The following is a 27424-nucleotide window of genomic DNA, read 5'->3' as shown; positions in this document are numbered from 1 at the left end:
CCGGCCCGGCCGGATGTCTATTTTTGGGGCGGAGGGTGGAGGCTGACAAATTTTAAGAAAGGGCTGGACTAAGCATGGCCGGAAGTGGATTTTAGTCTGGCCCACGAATCGGCCCTCATGCGTTTGATGTGGTTGCGAGGCGGCCAAATTTCATCTCAGCCTACTCAGTGAAAGGCTTCTTTTTAGGCTTCTTTCTACTCCCGCGTTGGTGCAAGCGACAACTGCTGCATTGATTCACATGACCGACGCATTGTGCTGTTGGCGACAGGTCTGCACCACATGCCACGCACACATCAGGAATTGTTGCTGCTATGATCGGTCCATTATGTCACATGTTGCGATGAGTACCACAAACCAACAAAGTGGACTGTAATATTGGGGACGACACACAATAAATATTTTTTTTAAATGTTAGTCACTGCTTCCATTGATTTGGATACCCAATAATAAATTCAAGTTGTAGCTCTTCGGCTCCCTGACATAGATTGTAAAAAGCCATCGTTTGCGTCGCAATGACGTTGCGAGTTCAAAGTCCACAAGCGCGCGCGTGTGTGTTGGTAGGCAAGGTGGGTCAATAATTCACAGAATTAATTGTGTGTTAAGGTTAGAAGAAAAACCACAATCAATGCAAAAGTGTTATCAAAATCTCCACAAAATGTAAATGTTAGTTGTACGCATGAAAACGGAACCAATAAGCCGCGCCGTGTTTTCCCGGAAGCATTTCCACCGGTTCCTGTTCTCCCCTGTTAGCGAGTATGTTTGTTTGATGAGGTGTGAGGTGGAAAGAGGAGATGTGGTCCTTTTTTGCCAGGGATCCCGTTAAAGACTTCGCCTATGAAATTCTTCCAGAGGGCCAAGAGCAGTCTGGAATATGGTCGTTACATCGGGGCAAGCGAAAGGTAAAAAGATACAAACGTCAACCGAACCTTCGCTTAGCTACTTTCGGCCTGTTGAAGCACAGTAAAATCACAACGCTTGTTCGATACATGTATATGAATTTACTTTTAAGTGCTGCACATTGTCTTGCTATTTCGGTTGGTCGTTTCTAAAATTAATTTCAAACGACGCACTACTTTTACTGTCAATAATAGCGCTTTGAGAAATGTCAGTTTACACCGGGCACGTATTTGTCGCCACGTCACCCAGTGTTAGCCTCATCTAAAGCTGCCACTGATACACTTTGATGTCCTCATTTTTCAATTAAGTTTTTTTGGTGGGTGTGCTGTACGCGTGTATATCCTTAGAAGCCCAACTGTCGCATAATCGTCCAACTGGGCGCTGTCAGTGTCATCGATGTCCAATTGTCATCACCGCCGTTCACCTGATGTCAATATGGACGTTAAATATAAAGTATGCACATGCACAATTTGCTCTTCTCCAAGAAGCTGAATGTCAAGAGAAGACTCGGCCAATACATTTCCTCGTTCAATTAGAATTGATATTTAAGCTGTTGACTGTCTGACATCATGAGACTAAGACCCCGTCTCATCCTTGATCAACAGTACTTACTATAACCATTGTAGTGCTGTGCGATATTGACCAAATTTGATATCCTGATAATGATATATCCCAATGTAGTTTTTACTTGGTGGAAGTCAACCCAAACATATTTTTTTCAAGAATATATTCTATGCAAGCCCACTGGTTGAAACAAGGCATTCTGATAAATATTGCGTTTGTGGAATAAGAGTTAATCACCCGTTTTAGCCATCTCTGGGGTCAGCCATTTTGTCTCTTCTGTCGGCTGAAAATGACATCACAACTGCTCAGGTCACGACCAATGATGTCTGGGCTCTGTTTACACTTTGTTATATGCTAAGCGCTTCACGTCTGCCATGTTGTTTATCTATTCTCTATTCTATATATATTTTCTTATTTATTGTCCCTCTCTAGTGTTAAAGTAATGGCGTTTTTGTGGGTGATGTACTGTAAAATCGCGAACACAAAGTAGTAGGAAATCTTTCCCTCATGTGGTGAATGAAGTATCTCATCTCATCTATCTAGCTGAGATGTTGCCTTCTTTGACTGACAATTTGGAAAAAAGCTTAACTTTCTGTCTTGTTTCCAACACCATGCATTTTGTTAAACAAATTCATATGACCAAAAACAGACAAATATATAGAAATACATATTGTAGGGAAGTTTAATTTATTTTGCCTTCTTTAGCATGTTTGGTATTGGAGTCATCCAAAAGTAATTGAAAGTAGTCAAGTTAACAATTAAAAAATGGTACTTTTTTAACAGGTACTAGTACATTTTTAACAGGTAACTAGTAACTGTATCAGAATACATTTTTAAAAGTAACCCTGCCAGCCCTGTGTATGACTATTCAATTTCACACTGTCCTCAGTCCAATGGAGAGCCGGTGTCGGTGTTCGTGCACGAGGTGTCTCAGGGGTCGGAGCAGCAGACTCAGCTGGCAAAGGCAGCTTTCAAGCGGATGAAGACCCTTCGCCACCCCAACATCCTGGCCTACGTTGACGGCTTGGAGGTGCGTGTTCTCTTCATTTTGAGGGTGAATTGAATAACCTCAGTCATGAGCACATACTGAACCCCCCAGTTGCTCTTGATGCTCTGTCGTCTTTTGGTAAAAGATGAACAGCGTGAAGCGCTTTGAGTACCAAAGGTCTAAAAGCACTATACAAGTGACAGCCCATTTACCATTTTACCGTGTAGAACATGCGTTGATGGTGCTCAGGGCAGAATTCCAACAATGAGGGCAACCATACTAAAAAAATTAGCCCAGTAAGGACTAAAGCGCTTTTCTAAACATCTCTCTAAAACCTAAGGTCGTCTTTGGAATCACCCTCGAAAACCTGAAGTTTTCCAGAAAATTCAATACCTAGAAAATAATCAATATCTCAGCCCCTGTAGCAGATAGAAACATAATTCCAAAAGAAATTGAAAGCTTAGACATGTTGCTTTCAAACTGGCCCGAGTTTATTAGTCGTTACTGTTTCACTCAAAGATGTAAAACTAACTTAATTTTTTTTCATCAGTTCAAGAGAAGCAGTATTTGTAATAAAAAAAAAAAAGAGTGGTAAATACCATCCTCTATTCTGTTACAAAGACGTCGATATCGTCATTGTCTACAAACATACATCTTAACCAAATATCACGTTCGACTGGTTCCACTAGTTCAAAGTCCACAAGCGCGTCATTTTTCACTTCAATGGCGTTCCCCATTACTGGCGGACATTACCGACATCCTCCGAGGAGTCACGACACCGTTACGTGTATTTTCCGATGCATTTTATTGGCTAGGAGACCGAAAATTGGATTAAAAAAAGAAAATGATGTAAAGGTAGAAACAGCTCCCGGCTTTAGTGGTAGAAACGCAGATATGCACTTCGGGCCTTAACCCATTAATGCCTAAAGCGCCTTTCTCAACAGCTCCCCAAAACCTAAGGTCACCTTTGGAATTACCCTTGAAAACCTGACGTTTTCCCAGAAATTCAACACTTACAAAATATTTAATGTCTCAGCCCCTGTAGCAGACAGAAACATAATTCCAAAAGAATTAGAGAGCTTAGACATGTGGCTTTCACACAGGCAGACTTACTAGTAAATAATAATAATATATTATTATGTTTCAATCGAAGATGTAAAAATAATGTCAGTGAAACAGAAACACTATTTTAATTTTAAAAAAATCAAGTGGTAATTACCATTCTCTATTCTGTTACAAATACGTCAATATCGTCATTGTCTACAAACTACATCATATCACATTCGACTGGTTCCACTGGTTCAAAGTCCGCAAGCGCGTCGTCTATATATCACTGCCGTTACTTATTTCAGAGCTCCCGGCGATCGACGGCTACGGCTCCAAAAAAAAATCCGCGACATCCTCCAGGGTCTCGCGACACCGTCACCTGTATATTCTGATGCATTAAATTGGCTAAGAGACGGAGAATTGGATTAAAAAAAGACACAGACGTATCCGCTCTCCTGGCTTTAAAGGTAGAAAGACGCAACAGCGCTCCCGGCTCTAGTGGTAGAAACTCGGTTATGCGCTCCCGTCCTTAATGGGCTAATGGGTTAAATACGCAATAATTTGATGGGTTGTAATAGGGAGTGTCAGGAGCTGCTGATAAAGATGTTTTTTTTGTTTGTTTTTTTTTTAATGAAGTATATCTATGTGGCCTGGCACCAAACTACCGCAGGACCATTGCTTGGGGAAATACTAATCTGCAGTTTGTTGTCGTTAAATTGTGCACTTAAAGAGCCACAGAATATTTTCAATTAATTCGCTATTTTAGGCAATACTGAATCATGTTTTTTGATTAGGTTTTTATTTTAGTGTTTTTCTCGTGGCACATTTGTGATACTTACCACATTTGTCTTGTTGTTTCTAATCTCATTCCAGACGGAGAAGAGTCTGTACCTGGTAACTGAACCAGTGGCTCCACTGGCCGTTCAACTGAAGGGCGCTCCTAGTGAACTGGAGGTCTCCTGGGGTCTGCATCAGATAGTAGTAAGTAGGGCTGGACCGATAATTCAATATCAATATGTATTGCAATTGACACGTAATCGTTATCAATAGAAAATGCCTTCGATAAAACGTTCGTTAGAAAAATATTTGAAAAGAAACCCGATCGCTGCATGGTGCGTGATGTAGGCAGCACGCATCCGCCTCCAAACACGAAATAGAAGCCGGTAAACCAATTAAGAAGCATTTAAACCAACGAAGAAGCAGCAGCTAACCCAACGGAGCATTCGTGCGGCCCTGGTGGCCGTGCGCCATGCTCGGGGCGTAACTTTGTTCAAATAAATGACCATGAATGATAATGTATGACCAACATTATGCAGTGCTCCTCTTCAAGCACCCTCTAATATGAACTCTACTTATTTGTTTCTTTTTCCGTCAGAAAGCTCTGAGTTTCCTGGTGAATGATTGCCACCTGCTCCATAACAACTTGGGCTTGTGGGCCATCTTTGTCGATCGAGCAGGAGAGTGGAAGTTGGGGGCCCTCGACCATGTTGCTTCAGAACAGGGTGATCCAAGTGGGGCCTCGCTCCCTGGTCCGAAATCCATTTACCCGGACATGGAGAAGTATGACCCGCCAGAGACGCCCAGTTCCACTGGAGAGAAGTGGTAAATTCTAGGAGAGAGCATTTTCAGAGATAGCATCATAACTGGAACAGACAATGAATGTAAGAAATAGAAAAAATATTGGCAAATACCCTTCCTCTTTTTTTTTTTTTTGCAGGGCGGGGGAAGTGTGGCGGTTAGGCTGTCTCATCTGGGAAGTGTTTAATGGGCCACTTTCCCGCACGTCCTCACTTCGTTCACTCGGGAAGGTATTTTTTTGTTTGTTTGTTTTTGGGGAGGACTGTTCTTTTCTTTGCAATTTTGAGTTATTTACATAGTTTTTATTGATTCTGTTTTCATGTATTAAATAACAGTAATAAACTATTTGATATTTCAGATATTACACATTGTCTAAACAAAGAAATTAAATGACTTGAGTTCATTTTTATGGCCATGATGTCAAAGTGTTGCTGCAAATTTGTGAGTTAGTTGCTGTTACGAGTGTGCTTGAGTTTGCTGGATGGTCAATCTCTGTACTCACAGATTCCCAAGACCCTGGTTCCTCACTACTGCGAGCTGGTGGGCGCCAACCCCCGGGCTCGGCCCAATCCAGCGCGCTTCCTGCAAAACTGCCGAAGCCCCGGAGGGTTCCTCAGTAACAGCTTTGTGGAGAGCAACCTCTTCCTGGAGGAGATCCAGGTCCACATTCTCACATTATATCACAGCCGGTCACATAGTACAGTGATTTGTTTTGACATCAAATTCCATATATATTTGCATCATGAGTTTGGGATGGAGTGAGTCATCAGGTGCCAGCTCCACAAATTCACAACAATTGTCAGTGTTGCTCATCCCTCCAGATGAATGCTTTCTGTATAATTGATTATATAAATTTGTGGATAACACTGGATATAACTCTTTCTCAGATCAAGGAACCGGCGGAGAAGCAGCAATTCTTCCAGGACCTGAGTGAGAACCTGGACTCTTTCCCAGAGGACTTCTGTAAACACAAGGTCCTCCCTCAACTGCTCACCGCCTTCGAGTTTGGGAATGCCGGCGCCGTAGTCCTCACGCCACTTTTCAAGGTCAGTCCTTGATCTCTTTTGAATACCTGTTAGGCCGCATTGCGATTGCGATGTGTGCATGCGCGATAGTCACATCGTAGGACGTGGACGTGCGAACACGCCAACTTGTGTTTTGCTTCGTAAAAGCAGCAAGCTACTCCGTGCTCTACACAGCCTGTCTCACTCACCCCCTCCCTCCTGCCAAGCAGTCACCGGCCCCTCCCCCTCCACTCTCACAGCGACTGCTGTCTGGTTTGAGACGACATGGACGAAGAGGAGACGACGGCAGAAGCGGCAGTGGATTTAGTCCCCAAAAGAAAGTCTACATCCAAAATATGAAAGTATTTCGGCCATAAAAAGGAAGATTCAGAACAACAAAACATCCTTTGCCAACAGTGCCTCACCGTTGTTGCTGCAATCGCCGTGACAAGCCCCTGTATGAGCAGTTCAAACTAAGAAGTGGGACCCGACGTGAAACTTCATCTACTCGAAAAACTTTTACAGACGCCTTCGCCAGCATAACTCATTATGATAAGAAGTCCAAACAGCACCGACAAATCACGGATGCAATATGTTTTACATACCATTTTAGTTATTGGTATATTTTTGTGAACAACTCAGGGGACTAATGCACCTGCTCTTTTAAGTTTTAATATTTTTGTTCTAATTTGTTTACTACTTTGCTTCAGTTTCACAACGTTTTTTTTACCTTAATGTTATATTTTTGTAAACAACTCAGGCGCTAGTACACCTGCTTTTTTTTAGATTTTATAGTTGAGTTTATAGTTGTTTATAACTGCTGCTGCTTTAGAGGTTTTTTATTTTCTTCTATTTTTTTTAAATGACTCAAGGGCCTAGTGCTTAGTTTAATAATAATATTTTGCTGCTGTTTACATTGAAGTGTGAAATACAATGTTAAATAATCTATTATGTTACAGAGACATGACCTCTGTGATCCCTTTTATATACAGCAGTCGTCATTCACAGATGAACCCGCTTAGTCTGGATTAAACGATATTATATGAATACAATGATGTCATGGTGAGTTAACCAAATTATTCCCAAACAAATCTATTCAAGTCATCTGGTGAAAATTCTATTTTTAACACCGCAATATATATCGCAACCCTCCCCAAAAATCGCAATGTCATTTCTTTCCAACATCGTGCAGCCCTAATACCTGTCAACACCAGAGGGTTCAAACAGCTCAGAAATGCAAATGTCATATTTCCTTAAATAGGGGCACTCTCTGAAATAGATTGTGGGCGTCAATTAATGGCCGAGGGACGCCACCTTTTCTTATCTCATGAAAGAAAACATCCCCCGTGTTGCCAGTATGTGTCTGTGATGACCTTTTTCGATGACAGAAGATATGTTGATGTGTATTGCAGATTTCCTTGCTACAGCACAGAGCTTGTTGTGTGTTGAAATCACAGTCAGTATTACCACTAATTGAACTTTCTGCAGCCAGGATATTAAATGATATTCCTCAACCAATATGAAAAACCATACTTACGAATGTACTTCCAAACATAGAACTCATGTGGAAGGGATGTTTGTGCTCAAGTGTTTTCCAAAATGTCCACTAGGTGGGGAAGTTCCTGTCTACTGAAGAATACCAACAGAAGATCATCCCGGTCATCGTGAAGATGTTTTCCTCCACAGACCGGGCCATGAGAATACGACTGCTCCAGCAGGTACTTAATGCATGTTTACAATAGCAAAATCTCTCCCTTATGCAGACCTAACAATTGAATTCCATGAACTAATATACTCTTTATTAGAAGTAGGGACCAACCGATTAATTGGTCAGCTGGTTTTATCGGACAACAACCCTTGAATGTAACATTTGTCAAGGCATTGCGGTGATGTCAGGAGGCGCATCCAATAGGAGTAGGGCTGTCAGAGTAATTCAGAGTGCTAACAGCAATAGATATTCCATATATAGCATTCCGTGGTATTGTACTTTGTAAAAACATACTGTAATTACAAAAATGTAATTACAAAGCATTAAACAGGTTTTGCTACACTGTGTCATTTGAAATGACATTTATCTGTTCTCTCTGGTGTGCCATCCTTGGCCACCTGTGGGCCGTGAGGCAAGACAAACTGATAGACTGTTCATTCAGACATCTCAGCTCCTCTCAGCTCATCAGTATGACGCTAATATTCATTCTTCGCCGAGGAGTCAGAATATATGAATGAATACAGTTAGTTTCTCTCCATGTGTTGCTGCACTGTGAGTGTGCAACTTGTTTCTTTCAGGGTTATAGCCCTGCAACGAAGATGCTGTTTAGTGTTAACATTAAGTTATGTGGTTGTTTTAAACACACAAGGTGTAATTTTCTTTGTTTTATGTTTAGTGTGACAGTAAAATTCAACTGGGAGTGGTCATAAACAGCCTGAAGCCCCCTTTTGTTTTTTTTAAGAATTGTTCACAATTTGCAAAAAGCTCTCCTTATTGTGAAGGGAGTTGAGTTCACTGCCACCATACAGTGCTTGTATTACAAGTCTGCACTTGCAAGCCATCAAAAAATTGGCCAAACAATGGCTTGTACTTCGAAAAACACTTAAGTCGCTCGTATCTCAATCCATCACTGTACTTTTTTGCTCCCCTCTTTGCCTCTAGATGGAGCATTTCATTCAATATCTTAATGAGGGGGCGGTGAATTCCCAGATTTTCCCTCATGTTGTTCATGGCTTTACTGACACCAATCCTGCCATCAGAGAGCAAACAGTTAAGGTATGTGCTCACTCCAAAAGTGACCAAATGTCTACTTAGGTTTACAGATGTTTGTCTGATGTAGTAGCCCCCTCCGTCCCCTCTGCTCAGTCTATGTTGCTGCTGGCTCCCAAACTGAACGAGGGCAACTTGAACCAGGAGCTCATGCGCCATTTTGCCAGGCTGCAGGCCAGAGACGAGCAGGGCCCCATCCGATGCAACACCACTGTCTGTCTGGGAAAGATCGCCTCCTACCTCAATGCCGGGGTAAGCCGCAATAGCAAAGATTGCAAAACAATAAGAGTGAACACGTAGAACTCACGGTCCAATAAATTGGAATTAGAGATTATATCTCATGGTGAGGTCTTAAAAAATAATCAAGGATTTGAATGAAAACGGAACTGGATGAGACACAGCTGATCTGTTTGTTTTGCATAGTTTTCCATCTATTCTTTGTGTTTACTTGTGTGTGGGGTAAAGCTGCCACACATTTCAAAACTGTTTCATTTTTGCATCTTGTTTTTGCACTTGGGATACAATTAACTACCGTATTTTCCAGACTATAAGACGCTACTTTTTTTCCTAGGTTTTGAACCATACAGTTTATATAAAGGTACAGCTATTCTGTGGATTTTTCTTCCACCGCTAGGGGCGCTCTAACCGGAAATACAATGCAATACAATACAATTGCCATTAACAGGATGTGACTGCAGGTGGAGGAGTTCAACAGGCGAGGGCGCTATGAACTAGGTTATGAATTACGTGGTATGCCTAAATAGAGCTCACAAACTGGAGTGGCAGCGGGCATTGAAATAAAGATAAGTACTATATTTTCTCTTGGTTCTGTTCCGTTTTAATCAGCAAAGTTGCTGCCGTAGCAAAGAATCTGGTCAGGTACATACGTGTACATTTACAGTTCAAAATTGTTCTGTAAATGCAGTAAATAATCAAAATTTTCAACGTGCATAGGTGCGGCTTATGTAAAGGTGTGGCTTATAGTCTGGAGAATTCAATCTATCCATATACCGCTTCTTTTGGAGAAAATTTATTTTTATATTGTCATTGCACTACACATCCATTTTTTTTCAACTCTGTTAAAGATGTACAAGATTGCAAAAGAAAATACTGTTTACCAATAAACTCAAGAATTTAAGATATTTAGACAACTGTACATCATGGTTTTTCAGGCACACTTAAGACACTCAAAAATGATAATAACAAACACCTGATCCTTATCTTTACAGACCCGGCAGCGAGTTCTGATTTCTGCCTTTTCACGAGCCACGAAAGACCCTTTCGCAGCGTCGCGTTCTGCTGGCGTGCTCGGCTTCGCCGCCACACACAACTATTACAGCCTAACCGAGGTTGCCGCCCGAATTTTGCCGACACTCTGTGCTATTACCGTCGACCCTGACAAGAGCGTCAGGGAGCAGGTACTCTTACTTTTAAGCACACACATTCGGGGCCTCATCCACCATTCAGTCTCTTCTGTTGTTTGCTCTTCTTGAAATGTGATTTGCCGCTACTCTGATATCTGTCAGACTTTCAAAGCCATCAAGAGTTTTATCTCCAAACTGGAAACCGTGTCAGAAGATCCCACCAAGCTGGCTGAGATTGGTACGAAACAGCTGCCATTTGATTTGTGATATTACTCACTTGTGACCAGATATCGGATGCATTTGTAATGGACTATATAATCTCTCATTTTGATGTGATAGCAATCTCCACCAACTTTAAAATTAAACAAATGCATCAAAATTGAGAATTAATTCATCTTTGTCAGTGCAGAATATTTGATTCAATTAAATGTGAATTTCATTTATTTTATTCATTATCTCTCAAGCGTAAGTTCAACACACACATAGACAGAGAAACAGGAGAGGGGACGATGCCTTGCTCAAGGGCATCCCGACCGTACCTCGGAAGCAGACTAGTCTCTCCAACAAGTTGTCATTTTTACATTGGGGTCAGGGTTTGGAACCAATGCCACCCAGCTCCAAAGCCCAAGTCCTAATGGATGAGCTAATGCCACCCCAGAAATTATAATGAATCCATCAAAATTGCAATTATGAAATTGTCTTATTGTGAATATGTTCAGCGGTTGAGAAAATTGATGTAATTTGCTCCTGAATAATGGCTTAGTTAAATTTTTAAAAAGGCAAGAAACGATAATGAGGTCCCAATTTGTTGTGTTTAACAGAAAAAGATGTTGGGTCGTGTGCTCAGCCACCGGGCGCCTCTTCCGGCTGGACTGGCTGGGCTGTGACCGGCATGTCCTCACTGACATCCAAATTGATACGCAACACACCAGGGACAGTGGGAGGTGTGGCGGCTGAGAGCGGCGGGGCTTCAACTGCCACCAGCGTGACTCCCGGCAGTACAAGCGGAACCCCTGGTAAGACACAGATGACTATGAAGCATTTCTATACCGCTGTCCCTGATAGAGGCCGTGCCCTGCTGCAAATAATGAAAAGCAGCGAGTAGTTAACTTAAAAAAAAAAAGAAAAGAATTGCCCATCATAAAAATCGGAACCATGAATCTATCACATACTATAATCCCAAAACACTTCAATATCATTTCAAACTCACTTTACAACATTACCTGTAAAAGAAATGGCTTACAGATGATCTGATATTGGAAAAAAATACACCAAAGTACGAGGACGCTGGCAAGGCCACTGTACTTCTTTATTAATTATTCAGGGAACTATACTAACTTTTGCACTGGTAGCACTGATGCTAACAACTTTTTTTTAGTTGGAGGGACCAGCACAGGATTTGGTCACACCCCTTTTTGGATCGGTAAATGCATAGTTGTCTCATTTGTCATACCATAGTTTCGGATGCTGAAAAGATTGACAGTGACTCAAGATACATTTGCAAAATATTTTCCTCTAACAAGAACCTTGTTTTGCAACAAGCAGCGGCTGACAAAACAGGTCAATTATCTAAAGATCAAAAAAGGAAACAATACCCCGGAAAAAAACGTAACATGTCAGGAAACAGCAGTGAAATCATAGCTGAGAGCTAAACAAGTTAAATTTCATTTGATTTGTATTAATTCAACAAAATACTACAAGGATACCAATTAGAATGCTTTTGGTAACATTATTAAATACATTTAGAACATTTTTAAACACTTTAGAACAATTGAACAAAAAAGAAGTTCAACATTTTTTACACACTACTCATATTTCTATTTATATCAAGGACTTCACAAAAGTCTACCAAAAGATTTGTTGCTTGATATTTAAGACTTTGTGGAGTATAAAATCTCACTGAATATTTAATGTTTGACATCCCAATCACTAAGGACTGAAGGAAGGAAGCATAAGTGACCTCATGGACCATTGATTGCAAGTAAAATAGCAAAGTCATATCATCCCTATCGTTCTTCTTCACATATGTCGGCATTTATAGATTGATTTACTGCATTGAGGGACTTTTTTCTTTTTCAGTTTGAAATGTCGGAATTTGAATTTGAATATTTGAATGCATCCCGTGTTGGGCCGTATGCGAGAGATGTCAATGTTGAATGTAATGTTCCCATCGTGACCTTATCCATTTGAACCATAAAGGTTGAGTGTATCGCAAACGATACTACAAATATTCATTCATGAACATCTAACTGTTACATGGGACAAGTGATCCAAGTGATCAGGCCTCGACACATACAATAAATCAGTTTCAGCCCTTTAAGCGAGCGGTTGCGTGATCGTTTCGAGAACTCACAGGCCATATCCATGTTGTGTTTTCCAACAGTAGTGCCTAGCAATGTTTATAATTCCACATGCGGCACTAAAAATAGACCAGCATTCAGTCTCCCTTGCCAAAATGCCGAGCGGATCGTAAGTGCCTCAGTGAGCGGGAGCGAGCTGAATGCGAAGCCGTCCGTTATAACGCAAACGGTGCTGGTTAAGTTAAATAACTGTTAACATGGCAAAGTACACGTCCAGACTTGGATTTTTATTTATTTTATATATTAATTTTACACATTTTATAAATGTCGGCTGCAGTGTCAAGCCCTGTTAGCACTTCCCCATTACTCAGGGCTTTGGTGCCATTTTGTGGCATCTTAAGACATTACAGAAAGAGCACAAAAAGTTCAACATAAAAATATCCTCAAAAAAAGGGGATTCAGGTGAATTTTTTAGCGATCTGATCCAGGAATAGGACATTGCGGCTAAAAAGTGAAAAGACCCAGAGGAAGAATGGGCTGGGTGTTTTTAGTTTTCTTTTTAATGCATGCAGCTTACAAATGCGGGACCTAAAAAAGCTTGGCACACAACATATCCATTTCATGTTTTTCTCTCCTCATCTTAGGTTCTGTAGAGAAAAGTCCACACACCTTCCAGACCCACAGTTCTTCTGTATCAAGCACTGTGGAAAGATCGCAGACTCTTGAAGGGACGGAAAACGATGAGGAGCCGGGAGATCGCTGGGATGACGAGGAGGACTGGGGGAGTTTAGAGGTAGGGCTTATTTTAAAGGGAAGTCAAGTCAAGTCAAGGCAAATTTATTTATGCAGTATAACCCTTAATCACAGGAAAGTCTCAAAGGGCTTCACATATGCAACAGATCATATACACGACATCCCCTGATCTTAACCGCCAAGAGGGCAAGGAAAAACTAAAAAAAAACATCTGGGGAAAAGTGAGAATCCTTGAGAAGGGACCACAGATGGGGGAATCCCCCTTCCAGGATGATCAGGCTGCAATGGATGCCGAGTGGGCAGCATTGAACACACATTATAGTACGAGTTGAAATACGGCTTTCTGATTAATACTGCGTTTGTGGAATATGTTGAGCAGCAAAATGCACCCACTTTTAGCCATCGAAGGGGGCGGCCATTTTGTCACTTCTATCGACTGAAGATGATATCGAAGTTGCTCAGATAACGACCAATCACGGCTGACCTGATTTCTGAAGCCGAGCCATGATTGGTCGTTATCTGAGCCCCGAGCAACTTTGATGTCATCATGTCAATAGATTTCTCATATTCCACAAATGCAATTTTAATGCCATGTTTGGACTAGACTGGAAAAAAATGTGTTTGGGTTGACTTCCCTTAAAAGTGGAAAGGAGAACCGTTTTGTTTTTTTTTGTTTTTTTTCTTCTTCTTCAAGTATATGTTCCCAGCAGGACCACTAGTTGAAAACACGTCATTCTTATTAATATTACGTTTGTGGAATGAGTTCATCAGCAAAATCCACCCCTTTTTAGCCATCTGAGGGGCTGGCCATTTTGTCGCTTCTGTCGACTGTAAATGACATCCCAACTGTCCAGGGCTCAGGTAACGACCAATCATGGCTCAGTTTCAGAAAACAGGTGAGCCGTGATTGGTCGTTACCTGAGCCCCTGAGTAGTTGTGATGTCATTTTCAGTCGACCGCAAGTGGCAAAATGGCTGCCCCCAGAGGTGGCTAAATACAGGTGGATTAACTCTTATTCCACAAACGCAATATTTATCACAATGCCTTGTTTCAACTAGTGGTCTTGTATAGAACATATTCTTGAAAAAAATGTTTGGGTTAACTTCCTCTTTAAAGATGTTTAATTTGTTAGAAAACATGTAAATTTGACCCTTGGGAATTGTCCCCCCCAAACAAGGATTCAGAGAAAGGACGAGCTGAGAAGGATGACTGGAATACTGACTGGTCAGGAATGGCATCATCCAAAAGGAACACTGGTGAACATGAAGTAGGTTTCCTTTTAGCTTACCTTTGTCACAAAGAGTTTTAGATTTAAACTCACTCGCTGTGACTGCCATGATGTACCACATGTAGGCGGGCAGGTCATCGTCCACCATGGCGGTGAAAAAGCAGAGTTCAGATTGGAGCAGCTCAGGCTGGGACGCTGATGACAGCTGGTCCAACGAGAAAGAGGGCCAGGGCCAGAGTTCCGCCGGGGAGGAGGGCTGGGGCAACGAATGGGCCGAAGAGGAGACGGACGTCGTCAGTGCCGCCCTGCCTGAAGGGGTCCGCTTGGCCAGCGAGTACAACTGGGACAGCGGCAGCATGAGCAAAGGAGCCATTCAGAATGACCTGTTCGCTTGTGTGGCACAAAGAAACGCCGCGGGCCACACGGTGAGCATGTAGAAGCGCATAAAACCAATTCATTTTATTTTGAATTCATCAGATGATTTACATACAGTGGTGCCTTGAGATACAAATTTAATTAGTTCCTTAACCACACTCCGCACTTAAAAGACTTGTCTCAAATCATCAGAGAAATGGACAATGTCCAAATGACTATCTGTTTATAAGTCCGTGAGGGGATGTCGCTCCATGGCCGGACTTGCTGTCCTATCGTCCGTTGCCAGTGATGGTGGAAGTCGGTAGCCAAACAGACGACAGAGACATGGGGGATGCGCTGCAAAGATGGCTGTATTTATGGCACTCGTTCCCTATGCTTATTAAACTCAACTCAAAATGATTCTTTTCACTCTGAATTGCTCCTTAAACAGCCCTGCACCGCTACGCCTGCAGACTTCCACTTTTCTCTCTCCAGGCCGCCCGCTCCGCACTCACGTGTGTGCACTCCAACCTCAAATGGCTGATGAATATTTAGTCTGAGGGACAGTTTCATCTTTTCACTGTGACATGTTAAGTAATTACTTTGGTCAGAGATGACGAGACAATGGGTAAATCCATTCAGAGCTTAAAGCTCATCAATAAAAAATCATAAATAAACCGCGTCACATTAAAAGCCGCAGGGTTCAAAAAGTGGTAGAAAAAAAATAGAGGCATATAGTCCGGAAATTACGGTACTTTCCGGCCTGGATGCAGCACCCAATTATATTACAGCAGGGCGTGTCCTGTGTAGAACTGAAGTGGAATTCATAGTCGTTCTTTAGATAGGATATACAATACAGTATCTGATGAGTGTTTTGAAATAGCGATGGGTAACAGGTAGTCTTAATGGGCCACATTTCACTCAGTGTTTAAATACTTGCTCCACTGTCCGACAGCAGAAACTAAAAATATGCAAATGAGAAAATCTTCATTAGGATTCAGCTCTATTAAAATACTGTGTATGTGCACAGAGAGCAGAGCTTCGACTTTTCATACAGTTTTTAGCTAGGGTCAAATCACCCCAAAAATGTTAACCAAGCAGATTATGATGTTTGCGAAGCTAGTGGAGCCAACGTTCATCCTTTTTTTTTTTCTTCATACTGCTTAACAGTTGAGCTTTGGCTCCAAAAATGTCACCATAAAGTACTGTAAACACAGATTTTATGCAATTTTATGCCGTTTTACTGCAGATATTACAACATCCCGTGAATAACACACACACGCGCACACAAAAAAATCCAAAATTGAGGGGGGACACGGGGCTTATTAAGTAACAAAAACAATTCACATTGTTTAGACATTTCCAAGTACCTAGGTGGTCATTGTTGTTTAAAAAGATTGAATCACTGATTTACAGCGCAGGGAAAAAAAGACATTAAAAAAAGCTGACTAAAATTATAAAAGTGCATACAGTGCAAGAACAAGCTTTTGGAAAACATGATTTTAAAAATAGTTTGAAAGACCTTACTCATAGGTATGGGAAAACAGCATAATTATTAACCTGGATTTAAAATCATTTACACTTTGTTGGTGTGTGTTGAATCTTTATTCATTCCTATTATTCACCCTGATAATAAAGGGTACAGGCAACCCAGGATACGGGGGACTATATTATACACAGGTGCATGTTGTTCAGAGGATTTAAAATAAAAAAAACAATAACTTAACTATTTGGTTCATGTGTTTTCTTGTTTTCAGCCTGAAGGTGGTTGGGGTACAGAGGCAACAGGAGACTGGGGCACTGAAGAAAGTTGGGAGGCGTTAGATGGAAATCAAGGTGAGGCCAAGTGTGTCTTTTGTTTTTCTAGGGTCTCAATTAAGGGTTGAACTTTTTTGTAGTCAACATTAGGGTGAAGACAGTAGAGTCAATGTCCATTAATCGATAATATCCTCAATACTTGTCAATTCTCTGTACTGGCTTTCACTTCCAAACACAAGCTTCGTGCGCTCACTTTCTCCGCTTTCCTCTGTTGCACGGTCCGCACGGTTTATGTATGATAAATCTGACATTGTGTATTGTGCTACAGATTAATTACTTATGTTTTTAAAAAACTGAGAAGAGGACCTTGAAAACATAATTGCATATTAAATCCCAATCACAATACTGACGGGTGAAAAAAAATCGCAATTATATTATCTTTCAAAATCGTATAGTCACATTTTTCCGCATGCTTCAGGCAAATGCTGCTGGTTTTTGATTTCGGTGAGGCGTCAATGTTGTTCTTGACCAAATATATGATTAACTGACTTCAGGCTAGAATCATCATTGTGCAGTGGTAAAGTTGATTAAGTCAATTAAGGGGTTGAAACTACGCATCGTCACGATATGCAGTAATTATTAAAAATGAGCTCGCATCACTTTGTGTGTTTCTTACAAATCAGTTTGTGATTCACCGTGCAGGTCTGAGCAAGTCCGAGCTGTCCAAGAAGAAACGAGAGGAGAGGAGGAAAGAGCTGGAGGCCAAGCGGGCAGAGCGCAAAGCTGCAAAAGGTCCCCTCAAGCTGGGTGCACGCAAACTAGACTGACGGTCCGTTTGACGAGAGGTGCGACCATGGCCGACATTGAACAAGGGCCACGAGATGGAGGCTCCACATTCCTAGTAAGGAGCCAACAAGAGTGGGAACTTGTTTTCAAACTGTCGCTTACTTGGACAACTTAACTTTGGATCCTCCGCTGATCATCACCGAAACTTGAGGAGGCGTTTGACAACGCAGCGATCTCTAGTTTGCCTCGCATTGTACTCTTGTGGATGGGTGAATGGCAAGAGAAGAATCAAAACGCAACAGGAGTTGATGACAATATTTCCGATGTTTCTTCCTAATAAAAGGGTCACCGTTGTAAAGTAAATGTATATAAAATGGAACGTTGTGTCTTAAAATGACACTTTTTCATATCGTAAAAAATATATAAATATACATATATATATATAAAGGAGTTTCAGAATGTCTAGTGAGCTCACAAACACTGTAACGTTCCAGGCTTTATTCAGTCCGTGCATGCAGTTTGACAGGCCGATCAATAACTTTCATGACCAGGAACACTTGAACCAAACTCATTTGACAGGATCAGTACAAGAATACTCAGAGGTGTGCTCAAATCCAAGACTGATTGCACGCAACAACAGCAGCAGCAGCAGCATACAAACAGGTTGGAAATGTTTTCATCAGTTTGTCTTACATTTTCCATGAAGGTTTAATGTTGCGATGAACAAATGCTTCAATCTGATACTTTCCATTTCCTTTTGAAAAGCTGTATGCTTGTATTTCTAGTGCACCCTTTGTGAGCCATAGATTTTCACACAAATGTTTTCTACATAAAGGAATCACTTTGAGCAGGTTTTTTTTACACTGCTGACTGTGGTTCTGAGTGAAGGAGATTCACTTCTGTCTTTCACTTTTTATTTGTGTGCCTTCATTTACTTTACTGGATAAGACTGTTGGTTCGCACCCCAGTTTTGAATGACATGGAACACAAACTGTCACATTCCATGTTCCCAGTGAAGTATGTAAGAATCATGTGTCTGCTGGGCGGGCGGTTTAGCTTCAGGATGATATTGCTGCTGGGACCATCAATGGTGGATGTAAGGAGTTGACGTGACGCATTAGCAAACGGGGAAAAAAATAAAGCCTTTAAAAAAGAGAACCAAATGATGTAGCATGTGATCTGTCCTGAAATAAAACATAAATGCTTCTTTGAATGGCTCAGAGTGTTCTTGTCAAGACAAAATGCCAAAAGTCAGTTGGTATGTTTAGAAAATTTATTTTGCCAAATTTAGACATTGAAAAGAAAAGATCATACATACAAATGTAAAGAAAAAAAACAGACCACATCCTCTTTCCATACAGATTTTTTTTACAAACAAAAGGTTTAAAATTCTTGTCAAACTGCATATTTAAAGGGACACTTGGATCAGCTTAACATTGGCACTTATATAATAGCTTTGCATGTAAAAATGACATTAGTACTAAAATGCCCACCCCAAAAGACTAGTGATTTAAGGTATTTTTTTGTGATTAGGTTTACGACAAATTTCCCCGCCCCAAAAAGGGGCGTGGCTTATGTTATGTTTTCGGTCTCAGCGGTCCCATCACGCGAGGAAGGCATGCTTGGTAATATTGCTCGCTTTGTTAGTTCTGTTGTCTAAAACGCTGACCGATCGCCACCAAAATGCAAATGCACATTACTACTCTTGTCCACTTCAACCTGTGAAAGTGTAAAAGTGTTCTGCACAATAGTTTGGATTTATTGACATAAAACGTGATATCATCATGATCACCTCCACAAAATCAAAAATACCGTGGCGATTGATCCTCCACTTTCACAAGCTGAAGCGGACTAGAGCATGAATGCGCACACGAACCCCGACTGGTTATTTTTCGGACATTTAGCGACGCTAAACTTCTCAGGAGGGAGAGAGACGGCGGCTTGCAGCAGGAGCAGGCAGATTGGAGCCCCCCGCTTCCCTCCCCGGCTAAAGGTAGGATAGGGACGGCTAATAGCAGCAACTAGCTTCAGGGTGTTAGCACAACAACATTAGCTCCTTACTGTCCGCCCAGCGTGTGGAGGTGAAGATGAGCCTACGAGTGTGGCCGCATTGGAACGTGCCATTTCGGCTGTTACCTTACAAATTGGACGGCGCGTTCTAAATCGAAAAACTGGGTCCATTCCTCATCCAAATAAATGTGCATGTCTACTCATTCCCACTTCACTGTAAATATCCGGACTGGTGTTTAATGCCTCGCCCGTTCTAACCGTGATCAGCAAAGAAGCAATGTTTTTTTGTTTTTTTTTAAGCAAAGAAGCAGTGTGCGCTCGTCCCAGCCTAAATCTATGTAGCTCTGCTGACTTCCACATTTCCTCATTCTCATATAAATCAGCCATGGAGAGGTTAATCCTTTTGATATGTTGAAGTGGGCATTAGTAGAGATGTCCACATAAATTTTGGTGCCAATTGATCGCAGTGTTTGGACGTTATAAGCAATAAAAATACAATGATTTCCAATGGCATCGGTTCCACGCGTGACTCCGGCCGAACATGGATAGAACGCTAGGGGGCGTGGACATTCTCTTCATTAACAAGGGGCGTTATTCATGGAGTTACATATTTACTGATTTCTCCAAAATGAATGGATAAAAGAGAAAATGGCAACTCTTTTCATTTTCCTGATCAAAAAATATTTAAAATGAACTTGTGATTACATGGCTATCCCGGCCCCACCGTCCCTTTAATTACAAAAACAGTACAAATCTCAATCATTTTTTATATTATAAACGCTCCTATTCTTGAGGTAATTCAATGTAAAAATAAGTGTGCTAGTGTTTCTTATTACTAGTATAACATGAATTAGTGTGACTCCCTCAGTATTTGTTAAGCTTTGCTGGTGAATGGCTGAATTCAAGTGGCAGCGTCGTTTCTGTTTTGTATTACTGTTTGCGTTTGTCCTTGTTGCCTCCAAGTAGAGCTGACACCAGAGCTGCGACGCCAACAGCACCCAGGGTTAGCGCACCTGCAACTAGAGCGGCTTCTCCCACTTGATGCACCTGCAAAGAGAGGTCACACTTGTATCTCCTTTTAAAAAGAACTTTTTTTTTTTTTTTTTAAACTGAGCAAGGCAGGTTTTGGGATAACACTTACTGCTACATAACCAGACATCTAATGTACTTGCACAATCTAATGAGATCCAATATTAGAGCTATATAAACCATTTATTATGGGTATTCATTCAAGCAATCGAATCTTAAATACGAAAAATCGGTGGTCAACCACTTGAGACAGCGCACTGAACATCTACAGTACTTGCTCTTACTGTCTTGGCTTTTTCTATTGAAAGAAAATCCATGTAAACAAAAAAAGATCTTATGTCATGTACTATCATCAATGTGCAGTGGTACATCGACTAACAATGGCCCCAACTTATCAGATATGAGCCCACTAATGCTTTATTTTTGTCTTTGACTTGTGGCCAATAAATTGAGTTACAAGTGTGCTTCAGGCCCTCTACCGCTCCAGTGAAGTTAGCGATTAAGGTGGAACCCCGGTTCAACGACAAATAGGTATACACATTTTTCTGAAACTATTGCCTGAGTTCACCAACTATATGGGTTGATTATACTGTCCAATATTAGGCCTTTACAAAATAATACTGTATAGGCTGAAGTTCAGCCGATTAAAACTGAAGTCAAGTCAACATTTTTCTTTACAATATGTTCTACGTGCCCCCACCAGTCGAAGCACAGTATTCCGATTAATATTGTGTTTGTGGAATATGAATTAAGCAGAAAAACCCACCTGCCTTTATTCATCTCAGGGGGCGGCCATTTTGCCTTGTCCAGCCACTTTCTTTCAACTGAAAATGACATCAGAGTGCCCAAGCGCTCAGGTAACGACCATCATAGCTCACCTGTTTTCTGGGTTTGGTCATGTGACAGTCATTACCTGAGCCCTTAGGCACTGTGATGTCATTTTCAGTCAACCGCAAGTGGCAGTACAAGGCAAAATGGCCGCCCCCTGGGATGGAAAAAGATAGGTGGATATATTTGCTGAATTGGCTTTCCACAAACACAATACTAATCAGAAAAACGGTTTAAACTAGTGCGAGCGCACAGAGCATATAGTATTGGAAAGAATAGGCGGGAGGTAAATGACATGCGTGACTGACAGTTATTCTGTGAATAACATTTTTCTCCATCCTCTCATAAGCCCATTAAGGTGCCATGACTGTAAGTACAGTATATCGATGTTGATGAGATTTACATCCATGCTCAAAGTGAATTATTAGTGTGTTGCGATACAATATATATTTTGGCCTGAAGCTAAATTCATCAGTGCATGTGTTGTACATCAAATTTCCTCTCTGTTGTAAAGTTTAACAATACTAAAGGACAAAGTATTGTAAAACAATGACATTTTCTGCCTGTAATTCATATTTTTGTTGTTGTAAGAATTTGTATACATAGTATTTATAATAATAATAATTAGCCGATTTAATCAGTTATGTGAATGCTTTTTCTGCCAAATGTAACTGGAATTGAGCTAAAAAAAAAAAAAATCCCTTAACAGTTGGGCCCTACAAACTATGCTTCCTGACATCTGCACAGAACGTTCAGTTGTGTTTTCTCTCACACAGCGTACACATGGTTCATATCACGTAATCTAGGTATCTTCTTTTTGCTTTTTGTAAGCCCTTTGCATTGATCTTAAGTGATTGTGCTGCTGCAGCAGCTGCTGTGTACAGCGGGGGGAGTGGCGTGTGTGACTTTCGGCACTGTAACTAACTGTATTTGACCGATCTCCCCCCACAAAGCAATGCATTTCTCATCGTGTAAATATTTCTACCAACCTGCCGGGACTGGGGGTTGCCGTAACGCAGCTGGGTGGCAAAGTGCTCGCAATTTTGACTGATGACGCAGTATGACAGCTCTTTGCCCACCAGGTCGAGAGCATCCGCCACGATCAAGTAGACTGAAAGGGGCTGGTACTTTCCGTCCAGCAAGTTGTTTATTTTCCAGGGGCTGGTGCCCACCACCTCCCACAGCTCCTCCTTCTTCACGATGGCCTTGTTTGTTAGGACGGACATCAAACTGTTCACGCCCGCACCCGGGACTTCGGCTACGGTTGAAAGAGTGACACAAAGAGAGATATTGGCCTTTAGCATTAACAACGCAGGTGAATTTCAGGATTGAGTCAATAATAGCATCATAAAATAATCAGTGGATTTGTGGACCACTGGGCGAACACTGGCAATTGCCCAAACATCTCACAAAAAATGATTAGTAAAGTTGATCAAATTCCTTCGCAATTATGTTAGAAAGAAAAAATGTTGGGAAAGCCTACTAAAACATCTGAACTTCTGGGGTTAATCAAAGATACTCTAAGTAGTGGCAGTTGTGTGCAGACCCCCATTTAACGAGAGTTTGAACGTGATTGGTTACTTCTGAACATACAGTAGTCACATCCGCAGCAACCACATGATCTCAGTTGTTTATTTTTAGTTCCACTCTCAAAAAGGGGTGGGTAGACTTTTTATATCAACTGTATAAGGTTCCAGTGTATGTGGGCGTGTTGCGCTTTTGGTTAGCATGAACCTTTTGTGGGACCACGACTCACATGATGGGGCCAAATGAACAACATAGCCATTGCCGATGTATATGGCCCAATGCTGGTAGGTGCCACGAAAGATTTCTATCAAGTCGCCAGGCTGTGGTTTCTCATCATACTTTGGGGAGAAAACAAACAGGAAAACAGAGGTATATATGTTAGTTACATCAGGTCTTGGGTTTACAACAGAGTCATCGGATACGATGTTTGGAAGCAGATATTAAAAATGAAAAATTACTCATTATTTGATTTTCTTTTTAAAATACAAACACCAACATTGAAATACATCTTAATTTTCTAGTTTGTTGTCTGGAACGAGGAAGGAAAAGTCTAAAAACTGTTTGATTTTCAATTTCTAATCCCCCGGAAGTTGTCACTGACAGCATTTCTCATACTGACCGGGAGATGACAAAATGTACTGTAAAACTCAATTTCCAAGCTAATTCCACAAACGCTTAGTCCTCCATGAAAGCAAACGGTACATACAAACATACATACATACATACATACATACATATTTATTTATCCATCCATTATCCAAACTGCTTATCCTCACAAGGGTCGACGGGGTGCTGGAGCCTATCCCAGCTGTCAACGGGCAGTAGACGGGGGACACCCCGAATTGGTTGCGAGCCAATCGCACGGCACACAGAGACAAACAAACTTCTACACTCACAATCACACCTAGGGATTCAGAGTGTCCAATCAACCTACCATACATGTTTTTAGAATGTTGGAGGACACCGGAGTACCAGGAGAAAAGCCACACAGGCACGAGCAGGACATGCAAACTCCACATAGGAAGGCCGGGGCCCGATTCAAACCCACGAACTCCGCACTGAGGCGGACATGCTAACTAGTCGATCACCGTGCAGCCCTGGTTGTAGTGGAGTATGTATGCCCGAAAATGTTGGCCAACTGACTGCTTACAAGTTGGAAAACATCTGTGATGTAATTCGAAAACACATTGGTTGAACATGTCCCTATGGTCAGATATTTCAATCTTTTCTCGGAGTACCACCATTTTTGTCCAGGCCTGTTCCGTGAGTTTATGATTATTATTTTTTAAATAAAGATATTCAACCACAATTCAATTCTGATTTTCATTAGTTAATTTTCATTAGTTTTTTTTTTTTTTTACTACTTTTCTTAATTTATTTTATTTATTTCTTTAACAAAGGATACCAGCAATTTTCTCCACGTTACAATACAGTTCATGATATCGTCTTCAGACGCTACCCTGTCGTCATCTCCTGGTCAGTAGGAGAAATGCTACCGGGAATCTAAAACAAATACAGTATATGAGCCGTATTTCGATTTGTGTCTCGTGATATATTTTATTTTCGTTTTGGCATTAAAAATGTAATATCAAACTGTTATTTTCTTACTCGTTCCAGGGACCAAACTTGAAAATCAAGCTGTATTTAAATTTAGCTTTTTTGATATCAAAACGAAAATAAAATGGTCGTTTTTCAATTTTTAATGTTTTTTTTTTTCAAATGTAACAGCCAATGACCCAAAAAGACAGGGACCCACTGCCCCTCGACGATCCATATGCATTAAAATAATTGTCACAAACAACAATAACATTGTGGTTTGGCTATGAGATAAGACCAAAATAACTAATCATAAAGAGGATTCTTTTACCTGTGCTGATGCCATGTCTTTGTTGAATTTCTTTGCAAACATTGACACTCTGAAAAACAAATAAATAAAAGTGAGACAAAATTCGAATTATTTGCAAGCAGTACCTGACGTGAACTATGCTGACTGTACAAGCTCTTGGACAGGTCAATACAGTACTTTCTGACTGCGCAACGTTTTCAAAAGAACCGAAACTTAAAGTGTGTGCGTGTGTATGTGTGTGTTCGTCTGTTTTGTATTACTATTTTGGATTATTGTTATTATTATTTGCAAACATTGACACTCTGAAAAACACATTTAAAAAAAAGTGAGACAAAAGTCGAATTATTTGACCACTCACATTGTACAAGCAGTACCTGACATGAACTATGCTGACTGTACAAGCTTTTGGACAGGTCAATACAGTACTTTCTGACTGCACAACGTTTTAAATACAAAATACTAATACATAATATTCTATAATGTATTATTATTTTGTATTTTTATTATTATTATTTGTATTAATGCATTAAAATTGCACTTTCCGTTTGCACAGTGTCACTGGCAATTAAAGTAATTATTACTGTTTATTATTATTATACTAATCAAAATGGATGAATGCGGTCACCACTGTCACTGTCATCCATCCGAACACCATTTGCTATGAGCTTTTAAGCTTTTAAACAAAGCCTCGTAAAATCGATGAATAAAAGTCTACATACAAATCACATTGAAGATAAGTTACGTTTTCAATGTGTCTGTCCTTACCTCGGATACTGGCCTGGAGGTGTCCACTGCTTGTGTGGATTTTAAAAACATAACCGAAAGTCAATGCCTGTTAAACCACAGCAATAGTCGCTAGAGCTCGGCAGTCATAGATCAGCTGACCAGTTCCTTCGAAATAAAAGTCACACCAAAATAAATTCATTAATAATACACCATGCAATGTACGCATACGTGTGTATTTACATATACTCTAAATATGATACATTAAAAACAGATTTATATTAACTGGTTTCCTACCTTTACGTGCCTTGTATTTCTTTTAATTTTATTTTGACAATTGTATTTTTTCAAAAGTTTTTTTTCCCATTGTATTATTTTTTACATGTTTACCGTACTGTAATATATCTCAAATTTGTAATGAAAAATTAAAGTGTATTTCTCGTCACCATGAGAGAGAGAAAGACAGAGGGAGGGAGAGAGAGAGAGAGCGAGAGAAAGAGAGAGAGAGAGAAAGAGAGAGAGAAAGACAAAGAGAGAGAGAGAGAGAGAGAGAGAGAGAGAGAGAGAGAGAGAGAGAGAGAGAGAGAGAGAGAGAGAGAGAGAGAGAGAGAGAGTGCTGCTGCCGCTGTTCTGAAATTCCTTCCTAGTTCTTACCCATCGAAACTCAAATACAGTAAGTATTCCCACCTACGGACCTCTGTCAAACGGAAATTCCCTCACCCGGAAAAAAAACGTATGCATTAATTTTTCTACTCCTATGTTACATTAACGATCGATTCCTGACAACGGAAGTTCCGGTATCCGGAACGCGGAACCAATAGCGAATCCCGGAGTGAGCGCAAACTCAAGCAGTCAACGCTCTATACTACGGAAAAACTTTGACCGCTCCGCCGTCAACGGATCAAATGGAAATTCCCTCACTCGGAAAAAAAACATATGCATTAAATTTTCTTCCACTATATGACATTAACGATCGATTACTTCCCACGGAAGTTCCGGTACTGTATCCGGAACCCATAGGGAAGCCCACAGTAGAACTCAAGCAGCTACCGCTCGTACTATGGAAAAACTCTGACCGCTCCGCCATCATCGGATCCAAAACGGCGACATGTAAGTTACTTCTTTGGCATACGTTTTACTGAAATTGTGAACGATTTTAAATTTATTCATTTACATTTTCGTCTGTAGTTCATGGCATCCGAACGAAGAAAAACGGTAATGACCGTGAAAGAGAGAGTGAAATGCATCCGATTATGCAAAGCTGGACAAAGTAAAAAACATCCAGGAGACACTTGGTGTCGGAAAAACTCAAATCTACGAGAAAAGTCCTGATGTAAAGCCACCGTCCAGCAAGAGAGCTATGGAGATTACATGTAAAATGCTTTTGTATGCACAAGAAGCCCCAGACATCAGTGATGATCAACGGGACAGTTTCTTGCAATTAGCAACAAAACTGTAAGTTACACAGACAAACATTTTCATACAGCAAAGAATGAAGCCAACGCAACAACTCAAAATAGACTCATTTTTTTCACAAGTCTGAGAAAAATCAACATTAAAATACAGTACAGTTTACTGTAGTTAAGTACTGTACTGCATTTGTGTTACAGTATTTACAGTATTTTTTCTACAGTATTTGGACCATCTTTGTTATACTGTACTGTATTTTGTTCATATACCTGTACTTTATAGTTTAGTTTTTGTTTAATAAAAATTTTGGGGAAAATATTTTTTGGGGCATTATATTGCTTGTGTTGCTACACATGTATTTTGTTAACATACATGCACGTTCATACAGGACATGTACCGTAGTCGTTTCCTACATAAGGAAATTCTGTTATAAGGAAAGATTGAACAATGCAAATATGATTCTTTACTAGAGAATACTTACGGTACAGTACCAATGCTTAGTGTGCTTGCGCATGCTCACAACGCCGATAGTGAGGTGGGGCTACGTTGAGTTTAGGGTTAGGATGAGGGGTAGACTGTCTGAGGAGGAACTATCCCTCTTGGAGTGAAAAACAAAGAAAAAGAAGCGGGAGAAACGAAAACAAAACAGTGGTGAGTGTAATAAAATGTTAG

At 40.7% G+C, this 27424-nt stretch overlaps 2 protein-coding genes and 1 long non-coding RNA gene across 3 annotated transcripts; 2 read left to right on the top strand and 1 right to left on the bottom strand.

Moving 5' to 3' along the window:
• Positions 1-578: 578 nt before the first annotated feature.
• Positions 579-18592, top strand: scyl1 (SCY1-like, kinase-like 1). Its single transcript, XM_086016728.1, has 18 exons — positions 579-899; positions 2351-2491; positions 4370-4477; positions 4872-5098; positions 5214-5304; positions 5579-5734; positions 5962-6120; positions 7689-7796; positions 8729-8842; positions 8933-9088; positions 10066-10254; positions 10363-10438; positions 11022-11216; positions 13145-13293; positions 14431-14520; positions 14607-14906; positions 16593-16671; positions 17296-18592. Exons 1-18 carry the CDS (start codon positions 792-794, stop codon positions 17418-17420), a joined length of 2571 nt encoding a protein of 856 aa, XP_085872854.1. The 5' UTR covers positions 579-791; the 3' UTR covers positions 17421-18592.
• A 46-nt stretch (positions 18593-18638) lies between these two features.
• Positions 18639-26011, bottom strand: LOC147151663 (phospholipase A and acyltransferase 3-like). The gene is made up of 6 exons (XM_086016740.1): positions 25997-26011; positions 25385-25510; positions 24641-24689; positions 23003-23111; positions 22236-22504; positions 18639-20436 (listed from the first exon to the last, which is right to left on the bottom strand). The coding sequence occupies exons 3-6, from the start codon at positions 24680-24682 to the stop codon at positions 20320-20322; spliced, it is 537 nt and encodes a 178-aa protein (XP_085872866.1). The 5' UTR covers positions 24683-24689; positions 25385-25510; positions 25997-26011; the 3' UTR covers positions 18639-20319.
• Positions 25952-27070, top strand: LOC147151662 (uncharacterized). Its single transcript, XR_015082588.1, has 2 exons — positions 25952-26452; positions 26531-27070. It is a non-coding gene; the product is annotated as an uncharacterized LOC147151662 (long non-coding RNA).
• Positions 27071-27424: the final 354 nt, after the last annotated feature.

This window comes from Filicampus tigris, chromosome 2, assembly GCF_054856515.1.
Source record: "Filicampus tigris isolate MCC_2025a chromosome 2, RoL_Ftig_1.0, whole genome shotgun sequence".
Lineage (NCBI taxonomy): Eukaryota > Metazoa > Chordata > Actinopteri > Syngnathiformes > Syngnathidae > Filicampus > Filicampus tigris.
The sequence above is the reverse complement of the archived record's forward strand: the minus strand, read 5'-3'. Positions and strand labels throughout refer to the sequence as shown.